The 19771-nt window shown below is 45.5% G+C and overlaps 1 protein-coding gene across 10 annotated transcripts in view; it reads right to left on the bottom strand.

The window, feature by feature from the left end:
* The window catches only part of LOC110500179 (signal peptide, CUB and EGF-like domain-containing protein 1), a 133191-nt gene that overhangs the window by 110580 nt on the left and 2840 nt on the right, over positions 1-19771 (bottom strand). For all 10 annotated transcript variants that reach the window (XM_090215044.1, XM_090215043.1, XM_036957537.2 and 7 more), the window contains exon 3: positions 7141-7266. In XM_090215044.1, coding sequence (XP_090071170.1) covers positions 7141-7266 — 126 coding nt within the window. The remainder of the gene's footprint in view (positions 1-7140; positions 7267-19771) is intronic.

Below are 19771 nucleotides of genomic sequence, written 5' to 3' on the forward strand. Positions count from 1 at the left end.
GACACAACATACATGGGACCATACTTCCTACACACGTTCGGTTAAGACAGACTGTTCTCTCTCTCTCTTCCTCTCTCTCTCTCTCTTTCTCTCTTCCCCTCTCTCTCGCTCTCTCTTCCTCTCTCTTCCTCTCTCTCTCTCTCTCTTCCCCTCTCCCTCTCTATCTCTCTCTCTCTACACGTTCGGTTAAGACAGACTGTTCTCTCTCTCTCTTCCTCTCTCTCTCTCTCTTTCTCTCTTCCCCTCTCTCTCGCTCTCTCTTCCTCTCTCTTCCTCTCTCTCTCTCTCTCTTCCTCTCTCCCTCTCTATCTCTCTCTCTCTACACGTTCGGTTAAGACAGACTGTTCTCTCTCTCTTTCTCTCTTCCCCTCTCTCTCGCTCTCTCTTCCTCTCTCTTCCTCTCTCTCTCTCTCTCTTCCCCTCTCCCTCTCTATCTCTCTCTCTCTACACGTTCGGTTAAGACAGACTGTTCTCTCTCTCTCTTTCTCTCTTCCCCTCTCTCTCGCTCTCTCTTCCTCTCTCTTCCTCTCTCTCTCTCTCTCTTCCCCTCTGCCTCTCTATCTCTCTCTCTCTACACGTTCTTCTTCCCTCCTGTTTCCCTCCCTCTTGTCCCTTAATTTCAAAGCAGCATGTCTTGATGTTTCTGGTCATCTATCATTCCGTCAGTCTACTAGAAGTAGTTGGTGTGGAGAAAAACAACAGGTGGTATTTCATGGGATTAACGGCCTTCAGAGTAGTGGAACAACAGTACACCCTAACAATGAAGAATCCCACCAGTGATCCCTGATCCCCAATCCAACCCCCTGACCCAGACCACTGGACCTGGTTGTACAGCAGCCTCACTGACGAGTAGCCAGGCTGTGGACACGGCATCACACACCTTAGAGTACCTGCAGCACGGAGATACAGGGACTGGGAAGTAACAAGGCTGTGTTAACAATCAAAACTGTTTCCAATACCATTTCTGTCTATGATTACAGCCCCCAAGATATAACGAATCACATCACATTGGCTTCAATTGAGTATCTTGGTTCAGCCGCCTTATAACAGTCACCTTAGGGGCCTTTGCAACCCGTCTGAGCACAAACCCAGGGGGAAACGTTGCTGGAGCTCTGTCCTGACATCTTGTTTACAGCAGCGATGAATGAGTCAGAACACAGGAGGCGGGCGGTTACAGTAACCGGACAGACAGAACCTATATTCTCACTAGTCAGTCACGGAATACACAAGACTCATTTACAGCACCTCCAACCCATAATCCCAGGTAATTCAACCCATGCTGCCGTATGTGTGAGGCTGGTGACAAGTCCCTAGAGACGCGCTTTTTCTGTGACTGTGTTAACTGTCTGCCGTTGTTCCCAGACTAACCATATATTCACATGGCATTGAGTGAAAGGGTTCTTATGACTGGGAGAGACTTTATAAGAAACTCTAATGTTGTTACTGATGAGTCCTACCATTGAAGTGGACAGATTGTGATTGGTCGATGATAGATGTCCATACACAGTCATGGGGAAACCACGGCTTGGCCCCGCAAACTGTGGGTTGACGATGTGTGTCAGCTGCGCATAATCATGATATAGTTGTTCCTATATCATGCCTATGATACTATTTGTGTACAGGTAACTGCCAAAGTAAAGGAAACCCCAACATAAAGTGTCTTAATAGGGCGTTGGGCCGCCACGAGCCAGAACTGCTTCAATGCGCCTTGTCATAGATTCTACAAGTGTCTGGAACTCTATTGGAGAGATTTGGCGCCATTCTTCCTCACGAAATTCTATCATTTGGTGTTTCGTTGACGGCGGTGAAAACGCAGTCTCAGGCGCTGCTCCATAAATCCAGTGTTCATTTGGGTTGAGATCTGGTGACTGAGACGGCCGTGGCGTGTCGTTTTCATGCTCAGCATGTTTAAATGACCCTAATTAAGCATGATGGGATGTTAATTAACTCAGAAACCGCACCTGTGTGGAAGCAGCTGCTTCCAATATACTTTGTATCCCTCGTTTACTCAAGCGTTTCCATTATTTTGGCAGTCACCTGTATCTCAGAGAGTTGGTGATGAGGGGTAAACACGAAAGGCGGTGATGTTAAAAGTCAATACGCAGGAACTCAACGCTCATTACTCAAACAGTTTACACTGTATATCTTCACGCCTCAAATATAGATCACCAGACCCCAAATAGTACCTCCCTGAGCCTCTCTACCTCTACCAGTGATCACACCTCAAATAAACATCCTGGACCCCACTACAGCACCTCTACCACACCGCCACCCCTCAGCCTATGAAATACAGCCAAATGGTAAAACCCTATGATATAACTACACACATATAATTACCTTAAACCCTGATACGGGGTGGCAGGTAGCGTAGTGGTTAGAGCATTGTGCCGGTAATCGAAAGGTTGTTGGATCGAATCCCATCCGAATGAGGTAAAAATCTGTCGTTCTACCCCTGTTCCCTGGTAGGCTGTCATTGTAAATAAGAATTTGTTCTTAATTGACTTGCCTAGTAAAATAAATAAAATACAAATGCCCATATAAAGCAGTTTGTACCCGCATACCGCTAATTATGCGTGAGCTTCTGTAACTCTTCAGACTACCCTGAGTATCACTCCGTACCTCTACCCAACTGAAATACAGTTGTGGGCACACAAATGACAGCAGTACAGGTTTCTGTGATCAACTATCACTAGAGAGCAAGCTTTTTAGTGGCCACAACTGTACCCTCAAAATCACCACACGCAGAGCCCACCCCAACGACCCCGTCCACGTTTCTCCCTCCAACCTGACTGGTGGCGATGATGCTCTGATCTGCTCCTCTAATACTCCTGTGACATTTGTTACCGAGCTGCTGTCTGCCTCATACCACGTCATGGCAACGCAGGCAGAGCGGGGGGGTGCTGGACTGGCTGGGAAGCTGTGAGCCTATGACAAAGCCAGGTCATGACCTCCGATGAGGGTGAAGTTTTCACGGAATAACATTTTTAAGGAGACAGCGACCTTAGCTCTAGTCATTGTGTGTCAAACCAGGCAGGCCTCGGTATAAAAACAAGTTAACAGATGATCTCAGAGAAAAAGTGAGACGGGAGGCAGAGCGCTGAAGAGCTGCTGATAGAATCTTCCTGAATGAATGCACTTCACTAAAAGACTTGGGATTGGGCAACCAGTTGTGGAGAAGTGATGCCATTCCCTGAGCCACACCTAATGGCTCCCACTGATGTTGAGTGATTCGCCACCTCGGGGCTCTGTCAAGGAGAACTATACTGACCGCTGACAGAATGAGAGACAGAAAGAAAAGAGAAAGAGAAACCAATGACAGATGGAGGGGGAAATTGAGAGATGAAAAGGATAGAAGAGGTGAAGAAGAGAGGACGAAGACAGACAGACAGACAGGGAAGAAAAGAACGGTTGGATAGAGAGAGAGAGAAAGCGAGGAAGCTCCTGGAAGCAGCGGAGGACTCTGAGCGGTGTGCGCTGGCCCTTGGCGGTCCTGACTCTGTTCTCATCCCCATCATCATTCTGTGTTGTATTTGAGACATTCCGCAATAAAGATGTCAAATAGAGAGCAAGTCCATCGCCTCAGGGGGAATGGCTTGGACAGCCTCCAATTCACATCCACCGCCAAGATAACCAAGAGAATACAGAGGGAGAGGAGGAGGAGGTGGAGGAGAGAGAGAGAGAGAGAGAGAGAGAGAGAGAGAGAGAGAGAGAGCAAAAGAGAGAGAGATAAAGAGAGAGAGAGAGAGAATTAGGTATGGAACCAAGATCAGAAATGAATATGAAATAAAAGCTACAAAATCACCTGTCATTGTACTTGTCATTATTTAAATGACTGATCATGATTAAGTTGCATCATAAATGTCTGATAGTGATTAAGTGTCGTCATAACCCACTGGGCACAGATGTCAATTCAACGTCTATTCCACGTCGGTTCAACATTCATTTTGTTGAAATGACCTGGAAAAGACATTGATTCAACCCGTGTGTGCCCAGTGGGAAATGTCTGATTATAAGTGTTTGATTTCTCTCTTGACTGCTTTCCGATCCCTCCCTTTGAACTCTCCATTCACAGCTAATTAGTGTCTGTTTATTGAAGCTACGTCTTATCAGCATAGTCTGGTTAATGACTTTTTAACAGACATGTGGCCAATTTCCTCCACTCAGCTGTGGAGTGGCAGTGTGACGACTAGAGAACCCTCTATAACCACTCCGACACAAAGACCTGGGTTCAAATAGCACATTATTTCACTTCAAATACATTCGCTGGGCTTGATTGCTCTTGCCCGGCGCAATGGAATCCATAGAATAGTCGCCAAGGTGCAAACCTTATCCATCTGGCACTCCAGGCAGACGAGAACAAAAGCTGAAAGTATTTCAAAGATTTTGAATAGTAGTTGAACCCAGGTCTGCTGACACATAGCCGGCATGTGGCCCATTGATTCCTTCCAAGTGGCCACAGACACATGCAGTAAATCTCTCTCCCTCGTGTTAATTTTCTTTAGTTCACCACAACACGCACAATTCAACGAGTCCTCTGCCACCAGCCACCGACAACAAAACAGCTGCAGGCACTTAAAACACATACACAGTCAGACAGACAGGCACAACCAAATTAGAAAAAACAACACCAAAACATTAGCTAGCTATCAAACAGGTTTCACGCAACTCCCCCCGTGTCTCAATCCCGCCTTGCTAAACATAAAAACGGGCAGATTTCAAGCATTGAATTTCATCCTTGAACCTAAATAAGAGGGGAGCTGAGTTGTTCATTTTCTCTCTGACATTTTTCCTTCCTTTGTCCATTTGCAACCGGTAACATAAACATTTGACATGCCAAGTTGAATTCTGGGAAGTCAATAGAATAACAACAGGGGTAACATTAAAGTGACATGTTTAAGAGTTCAGAATAATTACAATCCCATTGCTGTGGAGACTCCAGTGTTGTCCCGGTTCTAACAGAAGGTGGGTTAGGGTTAGGGGGAATGGGAGTGCCCTTCTCTGGTGACCTCTGTCCTCGCTGACTTGCTGCTGAAAACGAGGTAGTTTATGTTTATGGCGTTGGGTGTGGGGGTGTGGGGGGGGTTGCAGGGGATCTTGGGGCGGGAACAGAAAAGCTCGTCATCACTGAAGATTCATCAGCATCTGGGCGAACTGAAAGAGGACAGAGGTCTGTTTGTGTCCGAGATGAGAGTCAGTGAGGCCAAACTCAGACTAGACCAGAGTGGACCACGTTCAAATACATCCCATCCATGTGTATGTTCAGTAGGCCCTACACAGGAGGGAAGGTTTAGAAATAGTGGAAGTATTGCCCAAAGTTGTCCAATAAGAACACACATTCTACAGGTCGCTATCAATAAAACGTCACAATTATGTGCAGAGCGTTCGATTTAGCTGCTGGGGGGGGGGGGGGCAAGGAGACCCCCAGCTCTGCTAAAACCGTTGACAACTACGTGCCGATCATGTATTTTCAGATACGTGAGGGCGGCCGTAGCATACCCATTTGGCATGTAGCTAGCTAGCTAGCAAACGTGTCATTTAGTTTGCTTCATCAGAGATTAGGCTTTTGGAAAGAACTTAACATCGGCAAGGCCTCGCCCTGGTCAAGTTGTCAGTCTGACTACTGTCGTCGACGAGCAAATATAGCCATCTAGTTTGTCCCCTGAAGGTTAGCTCGTTAACAGGCCATATTGACGTGATCTGTTATTAGCTAGTTAGCCAATTTGACTTGGTCCATCGATCACTGTAGCCTATCATGTCTGTCAGCAGCAATCATGTACCACGATGTTAATGCCAACTGTACAACCGGTTGCTTGCAAAGTAAACATTATCAGCTCACAGTACAACGGCAAATGCGCCGTTCTGCTTCTTGACATCTAGAGCCCACAAAGGATGGGAAATGAACCTAAACCACTCGTACCCGGCAGGTATGGTTCACTTTCATTTGATATCCCTCAAATATCCAATGAACGGTGGCCAATATCGAGAGATATCATGAGGCCATCCTCACGTATCTGAAAATACATGATCAATTGATGTTTACCGATCATGAAAAGCGTGCAGTTCCTTGCTGTATAACTCTGACTGCGGTCTTCAAGAGGTGTGGTTGATATTACAACCAAATAGTTCACATTTATTTAACAGTCCCTTGAAAACGGCACGCATGTTGTCAATGCTTTTAGTGGAGCTGGGGGGGGGGGGGTCTCCTTGCGCTCCGTCAGGCAAATCGAAACGCTCTGTACCTTATCACAAGGTTTTATTGATAACGACCTATTTGTTCCGTTTCCAAGAGTTTTTTGTTCCGTGCCTACTGAACACGACCCAGGACTCGTCTCTCAGTCAGACCCAATCAGCGGTCCTAAAGTTAATCACGTGAGACTCACACTGTAACGACATAGTCCTGAAATGTCCCCAGGAGAATCTAACTCAGACATTCCTGACTACACCTAATGGCATGTTCCTCTCCCCCCTCCTCCTCCCTCCCTCCCTGGCTTCCCAGAATCAGACATAATGCCTACAAATGCCAAAACATGTCCCACCAAATATGTTTGTGTTGCGGGCAAGGGCATCCAAACTACAGATTTTGATTTTGCTTGCGTCAATCAGCGGGGTGGGGAGTGAAAAGACTAAATGTGTCTAAGCACATCCAAGCAGAACCGGCATGTTGCAGGAGGAGCAGAAACACATTTGTCTGCCTGACACTAAGTCAATAAGAGAAGGCCGAGACTAAATGAACTGGATCTGTCCGCTAGTGCACATTGCAGATGCCCCAGACAGATATCAGTTGGAGATATCTAGCTGAGGAAGAGAAGAACTCTTCAACCCTGAGCGCCCTCCCAAAACGAAACTCAAAGAATGAAATGAGGATAAAATGTCCTCCAAAACGATGACAGAGACACTCTCTGGAGAACGAAGGGAGCTGAGAGCCAGACAGACAAACACACACACACACACACACACACACACACACACACACACACACACACACACACACACACACACACACACACACACACACACACACACACACACAGGGAAAGATCCAGAAGATAGCACAGTCTCATACAAGCATAAATGACAGACTTGGATAGGTTGCACTTTGAGTTTAAAAGGGGGTTAAGTTAAGGAGGACTGCACACTCACCCAGACAGTTGTGTCCGTCGTGGGCCAACATGAATCCGTCGTAGCAGGTGCACCTGTAGTTGCCTGGGATGTTGATACACTCGTGGACACAGCCTCCGTTGTACTCATTCTCACACTCGTCCATGTCTGAAATGGAGAGTCATAGAAGACCAATGAGAAGGGTGGAGAGGAATTACTGTCGCTACTGAACAAATGGATGGAAAGAGAGGAAGGTGGAAAGGTAGAATGGATGGTAGGGGATTGGGGGACAGAGATGAACAGTATGGAGCGTCATTGAGATGGGTGTTGGGGTACAAAAGGAGGGGCATATGGAGAGTGTAGAGGTCAGAGGTCAGGGTACAGGGTTGGAGATAAAAGGCAGCTTATGGTGACTGCATACATACTAGGGGTAAGACTGGGGTGTTTGGGGGTACAAGAGTCCAGAGGGGCATTCGGAGAGTGTAGAGGTCAAAGGTCAGGGTTGGAGATAAAAGGCAGTCTACCGGTACAGCTTATGGTGACTGCATACATACTAGGGGTAAGACTGGGGTGTTTGGGGGTACAAGAGTCCAGAGGGGCATACGGAGAGTGTCTCGCCATGTTTATTCGTTGACTATGTTCCCCCTTCATGCTGAGCCAGCGGAGGAGTCTTTCACAGGAGCCACTCACAAGTGGTTGCCATGCGGACTGAGCCACTAAAACAAACAGTCCCCCCTCCGTGTGAACGCCAGGGGAGGCAAGCAGACCGATGGCCAGACCCCAACCCCAAATCCTCTCCTTCTCTCCGTCTATCGTCCTCCTCCACTCCAGATGGGCCCGAGCAGGTATCTGGTTAGTGTTCAACTCCTGTATTACTCCCTCTGTCTCTGTCTCACTCACCAACCTGGCCAAGACGCCGACTCTCACTCCCTCAGTCTGTCTGTCTTTCTGTCTGTGCATCCCTTTCACCTTTTCTCTTGTTTCTTTGCTCGCTCCTTCTCCCCCTCTCTAAAGTACCTTTCTCGCACTCTTCTATCTCACTTCTTTCACTGTTCTTTCTTCCCACTCTCTCTCTCTCCCTCTATTTGTTTCCTATCCCCTTTACCTATTCTGTCTGTCTCAGACACTGGCACACAACATTAGTAGCCTGTCTGTGTCCCACACACGCACGCACACACACACACACACACACACACACACACACACACACACACACACATACACACACACACACACACACACACACACACACACACACACACACACACACACACACACACACGTGCACACACACACATGTGCACACACACACGTGCACACACACACATGTGCACACACACACACACACTGTCCTGTCTCTGCCAACCGCAAGGTGGGCTCTGTTAGTTCTGGTTCTGTCAGCCACAAACAGCTTTTAGCACTAGTCTCTCTAGTCTCTCTCCGCCTCCTACATCCCGTGGACTGGACAGAACCCAGTCCTGGGGGCCGCGTCCCAAATAGCACCCTTTTCCCCTTAGGGCTCTGGTCAAAAGTAGTGCACTGTATAGGGAATAGGGTGCCATTTGGGACACAGCCCTGGACACTGCACAGCACACCACCGGTACAACGCCAACACACTGAAATATTCCACTGTTGGTCTGCTCACGCAGACCTCTCACCAACTAGACAGCTCATTGTCATCAGGATAGAACACACAGTGTCTTGGTTAAAAGCAATTTTGATGTTCCTGTATATCTACAATAGAAGCTTAGCCTAATCTACTTCTAAGTTGAAAAACGGGTCTACAATATAGAATAGACACCGCCAACACATCTTGGTCGAAATGTTTGAAATAGAGAAGAAATCTGATGTAAAAGTGTTTTTCCTGAGGCATTCCAGTCAGTTAAAACCAATCAAGATAAAAGTTTAATAAATTACTGGGACAGACATTCTTTCCTTTAGAGATGCTCTGGCACCTGCCATGTTTACAGAGCAGGCAATTACACCGGCCTAACATGCATTCTAATCCACTGTTTGTTTTCGACTCTCTTTCCCACACGAACAAAGGAACGGTATGGCCTTTCTGCACTTTAAAGACAGGGACTGGGCCCTGGCTGGTGTACACAAACTGGTCCCGGTCATCAGTGGCTCATCCCAGAGGCATCTTTCCCTCGATCCTGACTAGTCTCCCAGTCCCCTGTCATGACATTGGCATGGGGGTAGGTTTGTGACAGTCATAAATACCTCTTCCCCCCTTTTTCCTCTCTCTCTCTACCCCACTGATGTTACATTTGCAAACCCCTTGGTTAACATAGAGATTCTGGGAACATCAGAAGGTGGGGGGAAATTAACTATATTATGGTAATCTGACCAATTTAACATATGCAGTGGTACTTAATGAGTATGATGGTAGTTTGGTTGTCATCTGAGACATTCTCATCAATGATAAGATGACATAAACTCTACAGTGGAAAGTCTACACATCAGAGGTATCGGATTCACATGCAATTGTTGTTCAATTTAAATGTTTGAATATGAAATTATTCGTGATGGGATGAAATGTGATTTTAGCTTCTAAAATGTGAGAATTGGGTTTTCATGAGTGAATTACGCCCGACTCAGTGGCCCGCCCACGTGAAGAGACATAGGTTGTAAACTATGAAACAAACCCCTTTTATCCCTTTCTATATAAAGCCTTGGCGACAATATAACCTCCTGTTCCGAGGATGTGAGGACGACGGTCCGATGGTACAGATAATAACTACAGAACGAAGCCAACATCAGCGTGAGCTTTGGTTGCGAATAGTATGAACTTTGAACTCTATTTCACTACAGAAGTGATACCTCCTAGCCTTTGAGTTAGCAACAGCAGCTGCAAACGAGGGTTAGGAAGGAACAGACAGAGTATCCCGTCTATCACCCAATGACGTTACTACAACGTATCCAATTGACAACCAGTAACATTCTTCAAAGGACTCGGTTTGGCAACACGGCCTTCCATCTACCACCAACCTACTAAAGCGCAGCTCAGAGTAAATATTTTTTGTATTTCCCTTTTCCAAATGGGCGGTAATTTAGAATGCATAAGATACTGTATTTACGATAGCACAGCTTCGCCCTTTGTTCCTCAGTCTTCCTGCTCTTTCACTCAAACCCAGCCCCTTTTCTTTTGTGTAACAAGCTGTCATATCTGTTCTGCCCACTAGGGACGTTTTCCTTTATGATGTAATTTGTAATCAAGTTATGATTAATTATGTGTATGTGTAATTCTGTGTGATTAGTTAGGTATTTAGTAAATAAATAATTAAACCACATTTTGTATTGCTGATTCAACTTGTTAGTCAGGGTTCGTGAAGATAACCAAGAATTTACAACTTTCAGATGAGACTGAATTAAGGTGCCGATTAATATTGACTGCTATTGAGGTAAAATATTACTAGGTCTTTAAGATTTTATTTGGAAGATAACAGCTCTATAAATGTTATTTCGTGGTGCCCCGACTCTCTTGTTAATTACATTTACATGATTAGCTCAATCAGGTAATATTAATTATGGAGAAAATATTTTATAGAAAAGCATGTCATATCACTTAGTCCGGCATAGCCAAAGATACAACACCCCATACCATGATGCTGCCACCACCATGCTTCACCGTAGGGATGGTGCATGCAGAGGTTTGGCATTCATGCTAAAGAGTTCAATCTTGGTTTCATCAGACCAGAGAATCTTGTTTCTCATGGTCTGAGAGTCCTTTTTAGGTAACTTTTGGCAAACTCCAAGCGGGCTGTCACGTGCCTTTTATTGAGGAGTGGCTTCCGTCTGTCTAAAGCTACTATAAAGGCCTGGTTGGTGGAGTGCTGCAGAGATGGTTGTCCTTCTGGAAGGTTCTCCCATCTCACAGAGGAACTCTGGAGCTCTGTCAGAGTGACCATTGGGTTCTTGGTCACCTCCCAGACCAAGGCCCTTCTCCCCCGATTGCTCAGTTTGGTTGGGCGGCCAGCTCTAGGAAGAGTCTTGGTGGTCCCAAACTTCTTCCATTTAAGAATGATGGAGGCCACTGTGTTTTGCTGGGCCTTCCCCATATCTGTGCCTTGACACAATCCTGTCTCGGAACTCTACGGGCAATTCCTTCGACCTGATGGTTTGGTATTTGCTCTGACATGCACTGTCAACTGTGGGACCTTATATAGAGTTGAAGTCAGAAGTTTACATACACCTTAGCCAACTACATTTAAACTCAGTTTTTCACAATTCCTGACGTTTAATCACAGTAAAAATTCCCTGTCTTAGGTCAGTTAGGATCACCACTTTATTTTAAGATTGTGAAATGTCAGAATAATAGTAGGGAGAATGATTTATTTCAGCTTTTATTTCTTTCATCACATTCCCAGTGGGTCAAAAGTTTACACACACTCATTTAGTATTTGATAGCATTGCCTTTAAATTGTTTAACTTGGGTCAAACGTTTCAGGTAGCCTTCCACAAGCTTCCCACAATAAGTTGGATGAATTTTGTCCCATTCCTCCTGACAGAGCTGGTGTACTTGAGTCAGGTTTGTAGGCCTCCTTGCTCGCAAGCGCATTTTCAGTTCTGCCCACAAATGTTCTATAGGATTGAGGTCAGGGCTTTGTGATGGCCACTCCAATACCATGACTTTGTTGTCCTTAAGCCATTTTTCCACAACTTGGGAAGTATGCTTGGGGTCATTGTCCATTTGGAAGACCCATTTGCGACCAAGCTTCAACTTCCTGACTGATGGCTTGAGATGTTGCTTCAATATATCCACGTAATTGTCCTCCCTCATGATGCCAGCTATTTTGTGAAGTGCACCAGTCCCTCCTGCAGCAAAGCACCCCAACAACATAATGCTGCTACCCCCGTGCTTCACGGTTGGGATGGTGTTCTTCTGCTTGCAAGCCTCCCCCTTTTTCCTCCAAACATAACGATGGTCATTATGGCCAAACAGTTATATTTTTGTTTCATCAGGCCAGAGGACATTTCTCCAAAAAGTACGATCTTTGTCCCCATGTGCAGTTGCAAACCGTAGTCTGGCTTTTTTTTATGGCGGTTTTGGAGCAGTGGCTTCTTCCTTGCTGAGTGGCCTTTCAGGATATGTCAGTATAGGACTCGTTTTACTGTGGATATAGATACTTTTGTATCTGTTTCCTCCAGCATCTTCACAAGGTCCTTTGCTGTTGTTCTGGGATTGATTTGCACTTTTCGCACCAAAGTACATTCATCTCTAGAAGACAGAACACGTCTCATTCTTGAGCGGTACGACGGCTGCGTGTTCCCATGGTGTTTATACTTGCATAGTACTATTTGTACAGATAGACGTGGTACCTTCAGGTATTTGGAAATTGCTCCCAAGGATGAACCAGACTTGTAGAGGTCTACAAAATCTTTTCTGAGGTCTTGGCTGATTTCTTTGCATTTTCCCATGATGTTAAGCAAAGAAGCAGTGAGTTTGAAGTTAGGCCTTGAAATACATTCACAGGTACACCTCCAATTGACTCAAATGATGTCAATTAGCCTATCAGAAGCTTCTAAAGCCATGTCATCTTTTTTTCCCCCCCCAAGCTGTTTAAAGGCACAGTCAATTTAGTGTATGTACTTCTGACCCACTGGAATTGTGATACAGTGAATTATAAGTTAAATAATATGTCTGTAAACAATTGTTGGAAAAATGACTTGTGTCATGCACAAAGTATTCCAAACTGACTTGCCAAAACTACAGTTTGTTAACAAGAAATTTGTGGAGTGGTTGAAAAACGAGTTTTAATGATTCCAACTTTAGTGTATGTAAACTTCTGACTTCAACTGTAGGCAGGTTTGTGCCTTTCCAAATCATGTCCAATCAAATGAATTTACCACAGGTGGACACCAATCAAGTAGTAGAAACAACTCAAGGGTAATCAATGGAGTCTCATAGAAAAGGGTATGAGACTCCATTGAGGGTCTGAATATGTATGTAAATGAGGTTTTTCTATTTTCACTTTGTCATTATGAGGTATTGTGTGTAGATTGATGAGGAAAATGGTTTAATTAATCAATTTTAGAATAAGGCTGTAAGGTAATAAAATGTGGAAAAAGTCCAGGGGTCTGAATACTTTCCAAATGCACTGTACACCTGTGTGTGTCTCCAGCAACCACATTTGAACACAACAACCCTGTTTTTGATAGGCAGAGGGAACTGAACAGAGTTAGTCATGAGGATGGCTTGCATAATGTCTACTGCTTTTTCTTCATCAAACAACAAGCCAAAAAAGGAGAGAGGCATACAAAGAGAGTGAGAGAGAGAAAGCAAGAGAGAGAGAGAGAGAGAGAGAGAGAGAGAGAGACAGAGAGAGAGAGAAAGCAAGAGAGAGAGAGAGAGAGAGAGACAGAGAGAGAGAGAGAGAGAGACAGAGAGAGAGAAAGCAAGAGAGAGAGAGAGAGAGAGAGACAGAGAGAGAGAAAGCAAGAGAGAGAGAGAGAGAGAAAGCAAGAGAGAGAGAGGGAGAGAGAGAGACAGAGAGAGAGAGAGAAAGTAAGAGAGAGAGAGACAGAGAGAGAGAGAGACAGAGAGAGAGAGAGAGAGAGAGAGAAAGCAAGAGAGAGAGAGAGCGAGAGAGAGAGAGAGAGAGAGAGAGAGAGAGAGAGAGAGAGAGAAAGCAAGAGAGAGAGAGAGTGAGAGAGAGAGAGAGAGAGAGAGAGAGAGAGAGAAAGCAAGAGAGAGAGAGAGCGAGAGAGAGAGAGAGAGAGAGAGAGAGAGAGAGAGAGAGAGAGAGAGAGAGAGAAATGAGGGGGGAAAAGGTGAAAGTGAGAGAGAGAAAGAAACCACTGGGGGCGCAGAGGACAGTTCAACATCTAGTTTTAATTTGCATTTGGTTGAGTTGTCAACTAATGTGAATTCAACGTGAAATCAACAAAATATCTCACCATGTCATTGGATTTAGGTTGAAAGTTTGGTAAAAAAACATTTTTTACTAAATTCCCTTACATTGATTACTTTTTCCAAATCCAATCAGTTTTCCATGTTGATTCAACATCATCACATTGAATTTGTTGGTAGAAATGATGTGGAAACGTAGATTTTTGCCCAGTGGGAAGGAGAAAGAGAGAGAGAACGAAAGAAAGAAAGAAAGAGAGTAAAGATAATTAGGGATAAATGAAAAGCTTCCAGTCATTAATTTTCACCTCTTGAGAAGTGAGGCTGGATCAGGCCAGCCTGGCAAGACAAGACAAGGCAGGTGTGGTTTTACATAGGGGAGCAGGGTTAGAGAGCACCAAAGATCAGGGCAGGTATCAGGAGGGGGTAGGGTCGGGGTTCACACCTGTCCTGTGGCATGGGGGCATGGGGCTAGGGTCTCGGGTTCACACCTGCCCTGGGGCATGGGGCTAGGGTCTGGGGCCGAGGAGGGAGGATGGACATGGAGCGATGCCCTGTGCCTAGTTAGCCTCTAGCAGTGATCTCTTCCTGCACTGGAGCTGTTGTTGACATCTGACACCCCGACAGCTTCTGAACCGGGCTGCTCGCTGCTTCCGCTGCTTGGACACGCGCCGCATGTTTCCTAATTGTGACGGGGGAAGTGTTGAAGCTCAACATCTCATCAAGTGAATTAGGCACCTTCGCTGACGGGCCCGTGCCCCAAGAGAGCGGAGAAACATGCCCCGTGAGATGGATGAAAAAGGGGAGAGAGGTGAGGAAGGAGAGAGGGGAAGAAGAGGAACGAAAGAGAAGGGGGAGAGGTAGGAATGGAAGGGAGCGTGCCCCTGCTGTCCCCTTGATGTTTCAGTTGGACTGGTCCAGAGAAGTGTGTCCACAGGAGAAAGTCCTTAGCTCAGTGAAGGGAGATTTCCAATTATAACTGCAACAGCATGTGGAGCAGGGACACTTCACTACAGTGGATTGCGTAATTCCCTGAGCGGAAAAAGGAGATCTCTCAAATTCTTGGGGTTGTTTTACTTTTCGGGGCTGTTACTTGTACCTGACTGAATTGCTGAGTAAGGTTTCTATAGGTCAGATGCTTCCACCATCCCAATTGACGCCCTACAGTACTCCCTATTTGGTTTACTGATTTTGACCACGGTACATAGGGTTCTGGTCTAAAGCTCTATATAGGGAATAGGGTGCCATTTGGGACACAGCAGCCAATACCAAAGTAAAGGAGACTGGGTATCAACCAAATTCTCTGAACCTCAGAATATCGCAACCTCTCTAGCTACCTATCCCTCAACTTCTCTGAAAACAAAAACCATGTGTATTTACCCAAGAGGTCGAATGACGGCACAAAACCAGAAATAATCCAAATATTATTTCTGAACCTGTAGTGCGTCACGGTTCATTACCAAGGCTAGTACAAAGATCCTCAGGACAGAAATAAGAAAATGGGCTGAGAGCCCATGCTTTGTGCCCAGTCAAGGCCAAGGGTTTGTGACAGTGAATTTCTGTTCTGATGCCCGTTCCAAGACTGAAGAGCCAAGATTGAAAAAGTGTGTGTGTGTGTGTGTGTGTGTGCATGCTTGTAAATGTGCATGCGCGCACGTGAATGTGTGTGTGTCTCAGGTGTTGAGGCCTGTGCATGTACAGCTTATGGGTATATGAGCTGTATGGCATTGCAGCAATAACACCTCTCCTCTCTCATCTCTTGTTCTGTCAGCTCTGTGAGTGTATATGTGAGTCTGCTCTCACGCTCTTTTCTACAGAGCTATAGCTATATAAAGCCCCAGCCTACTGGAGCCGAGTCTGACCTGCTCTTCCAAATGTGTGTGTGTGTGTGTGTGTGTGTGTGTGTGTGTGTGTGTGTGTGTGTGTGTGTGTGTGTGTGTGTGTGTGTGTGTGTGTGTGTGTGAAGCAGCGAGCCAGTGAGGAGAGCTCCTGAGCAGTGACGGAGTAGCAGACACTGGGCAGACAACGGCCTAGTAATTGTCTGCCACCTCTCCCACAGAGCCTCCCGCCCGCAATATCTCACTCTCTTTCTATCTCATGAAATCTCTCTCTCTCCCTCCCGCCCTCTTTCTCTGTGTCCTTACCTCCTTCACCCACCATCCATTTTCTCCCAGTTGCATCTATGCATCTGTCTTTCCAAATATATTTCTGTTTTCCCTCCCTCGCTCCCTCTGTAAAGCAGATCAGGTAATTGTTGCTGCTGCTGGGAGAGCAGACTCATGGCTCAGTCTCTATCTGTCTTTATGCCTGAATCGGCTACTGCTGCTGTTCTCTCCACCCCGGCATACAGGTGACACACACACACACACACGACTACACAGCTGAGCTCTGACACACACACACATCCACTCAAACACAGCTAGAGGTCGAGTGACAACGCATGTTAGTATCTTCAGCATCACCAGGAAATGGTAGCCTAGATGTTCTAGAGAGTAAAGTCAACTGTTTGACTGTAGAGGACATGGGAAGAGAAAAGCAAAGGCTGTAGTGCTGAAACTCGTTTTTGAAAAGGAGGAGAGGATGAGTGCCAGGGACAAGACCAATGAAAACCAATCAATTAGTCAGTAAGTGACAAATGCTGAGCAAACATGGACAGGCTTTCACAGGACCTTGACAGCCCCGTGGAAACCATCCCAGTCGACTCCTCTCTGTGGATTGTTGGAATAATCTACTACTGACTGCTACTGATGAGCAGAGAACCACGTGACTGTTGAGTTATAGGCCTACTCAGAGAACAGCATGGGCCTCTTTTCATCCAAACTGAACTGATAGGCAGGAAAACAGTAATAGTCCTTTAGTTTCACACGGTCACTGAAAGCGCAGTTCTTGCTGAGTACATCAATAAATACAATTCCTGTAGCAAAAATAAGAATGATTCTCAGAAACCGGTTTCTCTGAAACCAGTTCTCATTTGTAGCAGTTTCCTTGGAATTAAAACGTCTCCAAAGCACTAACAACAGTAGGGACACATAGGTGCTATTGTCACGGCCGTCGAAAGAAGTAGACCAAAGTGCAGCGTGGTGAGTGTACATTTTCCTTTCATTTAAAATGTCGCCAACAAACGAAGACACAACCGTGAAGCTTACAGGGCTATAGTGCCACTAACAAAAGTCAACTACCCACAATCAAAGGAGGGAAAAAGGGCTACCCAAGTATGATTCCCAATCAGAGACAACGATAGACAGCTGTCCCTGATTGAGAACCATACCAAAACGGACAGAACATAGAAACAAAGAAACATAGAAAGCAAAACATAGAATGCCCACCCCACATCACACCCTGACCTAACCAAATAGAGAAATAAAACGGCTCTCTAAGGTCAGGGCGTGACAGCTATACTGTAGATATATAGTAGCAACTTTCTAGATCAGCACAACTCCGATCATCATAGATGTATGTGCAGTTGATGCCGCCTGAAACCACTTCGTCCAGCATTGCGAGGACAGAGTGATATGACCTTGTACTATGCATAACGGTTTATGCTCTTTCACATTGTCTCATTCTTCGGGTTGACAGCGCAGGGCCCAAAGTTCACATTTTTCCATAACGAGCCAGCAATATCAGCCCATGGAAAAATCTACAGAGAGCGGCATTCATAAACGCAAGATCAGATTTCAGAGGCGAGAGAGAGCAGCATTCTGTGGAGCAGCTTTAGAGAAGGGTCTGCCTCGAGAGAAGCACCATAATCTGATAGGAACAATTATGATTCAAATGCAATTTTGTGGTTAATTACAGGTAACCTGCAATAGTCTATATCATTCAATAAATGCCTTATAATAGGACATAAATGCTCATGCTTATAACACGTAATAACGCATGAAGTGTTACTGTAAATTCTACTGGAATGTTGAGTTATCAGCTGCAGACTACTGGGTCCCTCTCTGATAGAGTGTAGCCTCTCTGTCTTCCATCCTGAGGCATAGTCATTTCACAGGAAGTAGAGAGACAGCAGACGGAGAGAGAGAGAGAGAGAGAGAGAGAGAGAGAGAGAGAGAGAGGAGGGCGAGCGAGAGCAGCTCTCTGCTCGTCCTAATGACTCTGTCTAATGATGTCTGCTGATGGGAAACATAGCCGGCCAATTACACAGCCCTTATCTAATCACAGAGGTCAGGGGTCAACTCACATCCACCATCCGTCTTCATTCTGTCACCCATTCACTGGACCTTACGCCTCGGCTCCCACCGACAGCGTCTTTGCACAAAACGGTACGCAGCATCATCTGGATGTGTGTGCAACAAAAGTTCAACATTCACTTCCTGCTACCATTTCTGTCAAGCCGTCTACGCATAAAGTTTGACACATGCGTTGGATAAATCCAACAGATGCACCACACCGAACCCACTGCAACTGCCTCTGCAACGCAATGCTGCAAGGCATCGGGGTGGCAGGTAGCCTAGTGGTTAGAGTGTTGGGCCAGTAATCGAAAGGTTGCTGGATCAAATCCCCGAGTTGACAGGGTAAAAATATGTTGTTCTGCCTCTGAACAAGGCAGTTAATAAACTGTTCCCCACTAGGCTGTCATTGTAAATAAGAATTAGTTAATTTAACTGACTTGCCTAGTTAAATAAAGTTTTTTTTTTTTAAAGGCAAACACAGTGTTCCATTGGATATGTGTGATCGAGGCATTAATTGTGCTGTTTCAGTATGGGACAGGAGGACAGGACACATTGGATTTCAGATACTGAAGCATACGCATACGTCATCAGTTTCTCCATCTGTGTAACACGTGCACACACACAATTCAATCAACAATCGGGACAAATATATTCCCATCCAAATATGAAATACACCCCTCTTAGAATTTCAATTTAAAAAAACAAACATTCATAAGCACAATAAATCTGTACACACAGACAGACAGACAGGTCAGCCCTCTGCTCAGACAGCTGTTTCACGGTAGGAGGAACATATCCCTAAAAAGACTCAACCTTTTGTAGTTTACTCTCTATGGACATCATCTAATATATTATTCTGGGCAGCTCAATCTGGTCTAGGACATTGTGTTTCTGACTGAAGATAATCCAACATGTTGCAGAGCTGCCTGGTTCAATATCAACTTTTAGTACAGGCATTTCTAGCAATTCCAGGACGTCTCTCCAATGTCATTGCTTACGTCCAATGGCGGAGGACGGCCAATAGAATTAGACTGGGGGCAAATCGAGACAGAGCTATATCAAGTAGACCGCATTGCTGCCAATATGGACTTGCACGCAACTCAACAGAATCAGCAGACACAAAATGGTGGAAATAATAGTCAATCTCCCTTACTCCCTCTCTCCAAGCCAGGTGGGGGATTATATAGTCATATGTAGGAAGACCGACTCACACAGCCTGAGGCATTTGATAAGTGAGCTAATCAAACAATGACACATGATCATCTCATTATGTTCTACCCAGGATGACCAAATGAGAGGTATAGAATCTCTGAATGGGCAATATTCAGGTGAGTTCCTCAAACATAATACCTGCACACTCTCTCTCTCTCTCTCTCTGTGTGTGTGTGTGTGTGTGTGTGTGTGTGTGTGTGTGTGTGTGTGTGTGTGTGTGTGTGTGTGTGTGTGTGCGTGCGCGTGCGTGTGCGTGTGCGTGTGTTTCAGGCGAGGGAGACTGGTACACAGCTGAGCAAACAGCAGAAAGTGTTGGATATAACTCACTGACATACACACAAATACTTAAACAAACAGGAGACACTTGAAAAGGCCTGAACATAGAGGCAGTGAAAACCCCTATAGAAAAGGGCCCGTCATCACCACAATCCTCTCT

Source organism: Oncorhynchus mykiss, chromosome 21 (genome assembly GCF_057628025.1).
Source record: "Oncorhynchus mykiss isolate SJ-2025 chromosome 21, ASM5762802v1, whole genome shotgun sequence".
NCBI lineage: Eukaryota > Metazoa > Chordata > Actinopteri > Salmoniformes > Salmonidae > Oncorhynchus > Oncorhynchus mykiss.